The sequence below is a fragment of the Vigna angularis genome, chromosome 1, assembly GCF_016808095.1.
Source record: "Vigna angularis cultivar LongXiaoDou No.4 chromosome 1, ASM1680809v1, whole genome shotgun sequence".
Classification (NCBI taxonomy): Eukaryota; Viridiplantae; Streptophyta; class Magnoliopsida; order Fabales; family Fabaceae; genus Vigna; species Vigna angularis.
This window is the reverse complement of record NC_068970.1, coordinates 12,682,936-12,689,733: the sequence shown is the minus strand read 5'-3', so window position 1 is coordinate 12,689,733 and position 6,798 is coordinate 12,682,936. Positions and strand designations below refer to the sequence as shown.

The following is a 6,798-nucleotide window of genomic DNA, read 5'->3' as shown; positions in this document are numbered from 1 at the left end:
CAGTAACAACAACAGCTTGGAGACCAAAAAAACTGAGTTTGCGGAGGGATCCACAAGCGATGGACACCGAGTCGGTCACCCCTTTAGGCTTTTCCAAAGAACATCCAGAAGAATGCGCGCGGTGGTTTCCAAATCTCTCATTCACTTTTCAATTTTTACATGTCATAATTCTTTTATTTAAATAAAAATTTCACGTAATGAAACAGTGAACGTCATCATAAACACTTCATCACAATTAGACGCCGTTAGTGAAAACTTAACGGTGAGGGCTTAATTGGCTCATTTTTACAAGTTTATAGACCCGATTGAGATTAAAAAAAAACGATGACCCACTTGAGATTGCCACACAAATACGAGGACCAAATGAGAATTTAAACCTATAATTTTATTCTTAATATATAAATATAAAGGAAATTTGTTTATATATATATATATATATTCAAATTTATTATCTAAGTAATTATTTTTTAAACTAAAATAATGTAGAGATTTAAAATGATAATTTAAAAATAAGAAGATTAAATAATTTTAATATTAAAAGTTTCTAATATAAATAGTTTTGTTATAAATGAATTTTTTATTTTTAAAATACATATTCAATCCTTTTTCTATAGTTCTTTGACTTTTTTCTAGAGTACTTTCAACTTGTTTGATTTAAGAACAAAGACCATAAGGTTGATTCTTGCGGCGATCTTTTCAATTTGAAGCAATCAACTTCATTTTTTTTGTAAGTTGATTTTCAACCCCTTTTTTGGCATGTTTTTGTTAATTGTTGTATGTAAACCTTTTTTCACTTACAACATTTTTTTAGTCATCTATATAAGTCTATGTTGATAAGTGATTTTAATGGAGTGTCCTATTTGTATTTGTGTTATTCTTAGGTATAGATAAGACATTCTATAAGTTGGAAGATATTTGAGATTCCTTAGACCAAGTTCATCTCCACATCTCAGTAAGGGAAACTAATTACACTGTTTTTATAAGCTATAGATACTTTGAAATTTTTGATTATATAAATGTACGGTGAATTGATTGAATTATTGATCTGTTGGTATGTATGATTTGTTGAAATTATGGTTTGAATGATCTATTGAAATTATGGTTTAAATGTTTGATCCTTGAATATTGAAATTATGGTTTAAATTAATTTAGTTGCTATTTAGTTGCTGGAGATTATTTCAAGTTCTTATTTTTACACTAATTAAATTAATATTATCTTGCCCATACATTTAAGATGAACTTAACACATTATTAGTTTCTTGACTACTTATATGTGTGTTTGCTTTAAACTTGTTATATATTAACTTATCATGTGTAGTTGACTAAGATTATCTTCGGTTTCTATTTAGTTGGTTCAAATTATTTGAAGTTCTTATTTTTATACTTGTCCCTCGATTAAATGAGGAATAAGTGAAGAATGGTTTTAGAAATAAAATTTCACCTATTTTCTTTGGCTAAAACTATGTTGAATTTATATTTGTGTACTACTTTAGACTTAAAGAGATTTAAATGGAGGAAAAGTTTTCAAAATAACACTTATTTCTTTTCTTTGGTAGCAGTATGTCAACTTTATATCCACACATTGAACCCAAGCTTGAAATAGAAAAATGGGTGGGGGAATCAATATGATATCATTTTGAGATGCAAACTTGGTGTATGTAATAATGGCATTAAAGATGATTGAAAAAATTATGAGTTTTTACTTGTCGATTGTTAGATTAAAAGAATCCAACAACTCAAAAGCAATATAACTTCAATATTGTTATAATTTGGAGTTTAAAAATAGGATGTATGTCAAAATGGCTAAGGATTACTTTCTTGATTGTTAACTTCAAATATATTATGGTTTTCAACTTGTCCAAGTCTTAGTAATTATGTCTTTAGTGAGTGATTCTAAAAAGATGTCAAGTTGATGGATATGTTTCTTTGATGTTAGGATGACATAAGCGAACATGAATTCAACTACAACTCGAGAGAAAATATGACTTATATTATAGTAAATCACTTAACAAGATCACAAAGGAAGATTTTGAGGTGAAATTTGCTAAAAAGGAGTTTCCTTTGTTACTTGTAAATAAATGCATAATGATGAGTGTTAAAGACTACTCTTCAAAGTATAAATAGTCATTGATGTTTCATGCATTTAATAGTGGAGTAGAAATACTTGAGAGCTTAATTGTGAACAATATCAAATTGGTTGATAGGTTTTATGTCACTAAAAAAGTTTGTCATGGTCAAGAGGGTTCAAAAGAAAACTTCTTTCATATTACATTTGTTTGGTAAAGGTCATTCATGTTTATTTCTTTTCAACAAGTTTATGATGGTGGTGATCCACATTCTTCTCTCTAATTGTGCAAGTGAAAGTGTTTATTAGATGACCAAACGAAGTCATCCTTTTTTTTTCTTGTTGCTAAAGAGCTTAGGTAAGACATCAACACAAACACTTCATTTTTAACAAATGTGTTTGATATGGATTTCCATATTGCTCTCAAGCAGGTTAATAACTCAATGCTAATATTTCATTGATAAGGGGTCTCTAACCTAGAACTCCTCTGTCCAATTTCCAATAGTTAGTGTTAAATCACTTTGATATAAGAGTTTTGTAATGTCAATGTCTTTTGGTGGAAGAACATTGACAATTAATGTCTTATATTCAACCTAATTGTCAAACATTTGAAAATCATAATAAAATGATTCTTCAATCAATATGTTTCATATGTTGAAACTATTCCTTTCTCATTTTAATACATATTTTGCATGTAATGCCTTGTTCCTCTGCATTTGCTTGGGTCAAGCTTGTTAAGAAAGTTTACCAACTATTAAACTTTTATTTGCTTTATTAGTTCATATTTATGACTTACTTTTGATGATTCAATAACCAATGGGATTATCTAACCTATAAGGTCAAGTTATTGTAAATTTGTTTTTACTTAATGCTTCATCTTCACAATTATTTGAGGTTTTGGAAATAAAGTCATAATCACAAGGCTTATATTAGGGTGAGTTTTACCAAAATAATAAATTACTTATAAATTATTAGGTAACTTAATATATATATATATATATATAAATTAGTATAACATTTTTTTTATACATAGTTTTTTTACTCTTATAATGGTTTGACTTATGTTTGTAAAATTTACTCACGTCTTCAAAGTATTTTTTCAAAGTATTTTCTCTTTTATCACAATATGAAAGATTTTTTTCTAAATTTGAATTCTTATTAGTTTAAATGATTTTTCTATGCAATTTGTTCAAGTAAGTGTATTATAATCTTTTACATGTATAAAACAAGATATTTCATCATAATTTAGAGGGAAAAAAAAAGAATCATTTAAAATATTTGTAACTTAAATATTTATTTTTTATAATAAAAAATCTTTATTAACTTTGTTTCCTTAACATTTTCAAAAGTAATATATCTTTTTGTTGAGATAAAAGTTTGTTTATGTTTAATTGTGTTTTATTTTATATGTTTTTTTCACTTTTATCACATCGGTTATTTGGTATTTTGATATAAAATTTATAATTCTATTTAAAAAAAGAAAGTACGTTATTTTTTTAAATCAAATATTTAATAATATTATGTTTTCTTTTTTGTTGTTTTTTATTTTTTTATAGAAAATAATTAATTGATATTGAAACATCAAGAAAAATGGGTATGGACATGGGTAGAAATATATTCATTTTTCTGATGTGAATAAAGATGAGAGAAAAATTTTCATATCCACAACTTAGTGTTTGCTTTCATGATGTATTGTTATAATGAATGAGGAAGCAAATACGTTTTGTGTTTACTTCCAATGATTTGCACTAATTTAAAAAAAAAAACATATTTAAATTTGAATGAGAAGACTATAGCGAATGAGAGAGCGAATACGTTTTGTGTTTGCTTCCAATTATTTACACTAAATTAAGAAACCATATTTGAATTTGAATGAAATTACTTTCAATTCACACTCAATTAAGAAATCATATTTGAATTTAAATAAAAAAGACTTAATAGATCCTCTTGTGAGTGAAAGAATTATAAAAAAAATTCAAAATAAATCATTTTGCACAAATGTCTTTTATTTTTAATTGAATTTGTTCACTTTTATTTGAATTTTAATTATATAATGAAATGCTTTTAAATGTGCTTTTATTATTATTATTATTATTATCATGATTAATTAATTAATAATAACATTAATAATAATAATAATTACATTAATAATAATAATTACATTTTATTTTATAATAATTTTAATTATGAAGATAAAAACAATAATTTTACAATTTTATTTATTAAAGTATTTTTTATCCACTACATGCATCAAATCATTTTCAAACTTTTATAAATTTTACTTTTAAATTTCTTCACTTTTTTTTTCTCTCTGTCCTTAAAACAAATAACTATACAATATTGTTTATATTCCTTTACACCCCATCATTTCACTTGGTCTCAAATCCGTCATTTAAATCAAACACAACCTTAATTATTCAAAAAATAAAATAAAGAGACTACTAAAACAACGCAACAAAAACACACTTAACACAAAAAGAGTTTTCTGAAATTTGTATAGGAATCATTCCAGCCTTTAACAAAAAGAGAAGTAAATTTATAATTATCTTATTGTAAATATTGACAATATTATTTAATAATTTTACTCATTAATCTTTTCTTCCCTTAAATAAATTTAAGAGGAAATAATAAAATGAATTTGAAATGATTTAAAAATAAATCTTTTCAAATTCATTTAATAACTCTTTAACAAAATTTAATTTTAAATCTTTTCAAATTCATTGCATAACTCTCTACCAAATCCGTGAATAAAGCCAATCTATAAAATTAGTTACATAACACAGAAAATTAATTCATGTTGAATTTATCTGAAAGGAAATGAAAATCAGTTGAATTTATTTAGGTTGGATGTGGTGGTCTGTTACAGACGCTGGTATTGATAAGGTTGTAAACCTCTGCCATTGATACGAAGGAAGAAAATGTTGGCACCAAATCGAACGAGGGAAGCACTTTCTCTTTCCCTACCCCAACCGTCGTCTCATCCTCCGGAACCCGTAAACGTCCTCCTCCGGCGACGCCACCTCCTCAGCACCACCGCATTCACCATCTCCTTCAATTTCAATCTTTCATTCGCAACCTCTCTGTCCGTAACAGAGCCGGTGGCCGGTGCCAGCGGCCTCTTCCAAATGCCCCCACCACGCCTGACCAACCGGTAATTCCGTGAGTGATTCTCTTGTGACTAAGTGTTAATTTGCGGAGAATAGTAATAAATATGTTGTTACCTTGTTGGCGGTGATCTGGGCAGGTATTTTCTGGTGAGAGCTGGTGAGTCTGAGTTCGAGAGCATGGGAATTATCAACACCAACCCCGTGGAGAAGACTTCAGTGGATAGTGGCTTATCTGAAAGAGGGAAGAAACAGGCTATAAAAGCAGCTTTTGATTTGAAAGAAACGGGAGCATGTGACAAAGGTTGTTGGATCTGGTCTGCTATAACTCAAAGAGCTTACCAGACTGCAGAGATCATTGCTTCTGTTAATGGAGTTACCCGTAGGTTTGTTTGCTGTTTTTTTTTTCTCTATTTCATTTTTAAACTATAACCTCAACTTTTAAAGCCTCACTATTGTTGCAAAATTCTCTGATTTCAGCTATATAGTCCCAGAATTCAGCTTTCTTGATGCCCGTGGATTAGGTGCATATGAAGGAAAAAAACTGGAATCCGTTTCAGAAGTAGGATTTGTCCATCTAATTTTTTCTTTAAATACCATTGGATTTGTTTAGTTAATTATCATGAGCTATAGTTCGTCACACACCCACAAAGAGAGGTGGTAACATATGAAATGATAGAGTAAGACCTTCAAATGGTGCAGGTGTATGCGTCAGATGGTATATCTCCAAACATCAAGCCTCCTCCTATTGATGATGGAACTCCGAATGAGAGTGTTGCAGATGTTTTTGTTCGTGTGACACAACTAATGTCGATTCTCGAAACTCAGTACTCAGGTGACACCGTTATTATAGTTTCGCCTGATTCTGACAACTTGACAATTCTTCAGGCTGGTTTGATAGGACTAGACCTACGAAGGTAACTGCATGGTTCCAAGCTTAAGCCATACTCCCTATAGTTTTAAGGTTTTGTTTTTGGCTACTTAATTGTAGATATCACTTTTATTTTTGAATTTCAGACACAGGGATTTGTCTTTTTCACCTGGTGAAGTCCGCTTTGTTGATCCCAGTGACATTCCTGCATACAAGCAGCCTGCGTCTGCTGTATATAAATGTTCCAAGAACCCACCAAATTGTAACTGACTGTATTCTTTCGGTCAAGGTATAGCAGGAACATGGATACTGATCAGTAGTTCAAGTTGTTCTGATGTTTCATTGAAATAATAAACTTATCACTTAATACAATCTAAAGATGATTAAATGAATGTGAGTTCATAAATGTAATGGAAGCCTGAAGATTAAATTGAGTTTCATAAGGATGATTTAGACCTTGGGGTATCTTGTCGTGTAAGATGGATTAGTTATCCCTGATTCTCTTTGTGCTTAAAATATACCAAGTTGAAGCACACAACAGTCCTGCAAAGAAAATTTATCCGTTAAACCAGGGGCTAATAAGATTAACATGTTGTTAATAATATGTTTGGGTGAATATAATTTATTCAGCAAACAGAATAAGTTTAGCAAACTATGCAATGAACAGAGAATATATAGGGGAAGAATGTTAATAGTTTGCACCTGTGTCGTGTTAAATGCTTAATGCAGAAAGGTTTGCACTCCTAAACTTGGTTGAA

The 6,798-nt window shown here is 29.1% G+C and overlaps 1 protein-coding gene across 1 annotated transcript; it reads left to right on the top strand.

The window, feature by feature from the left end:
* The first annotated feature begins 4,886 nt into the window (after positions 1–4,886).
* On the top strand, positions 4,887–6,428 carry LOC108338360 (uncharacterized). Its single transcript, XM_017575193.2, has 5 exons — positions 4,887–5,216; positions 5,310–5,555; positions 5,650–5,731; positions 5,872–6,086; positions 6,187–6,428. The coding sequence occupies exons 1-5, from the start codon at positions 4,984–4,986 to the stop codon at positions 6,308–6,310; spliced, it is 900 nt and encodes a 299-aa protein (XP_017430682.2). The 5' UTR covers positions 4,887–4,983; the 3' UTR covers positions 6,311–6,428.
* Positions 6,429–6,798: the final 370 nt, after the last annotated feature.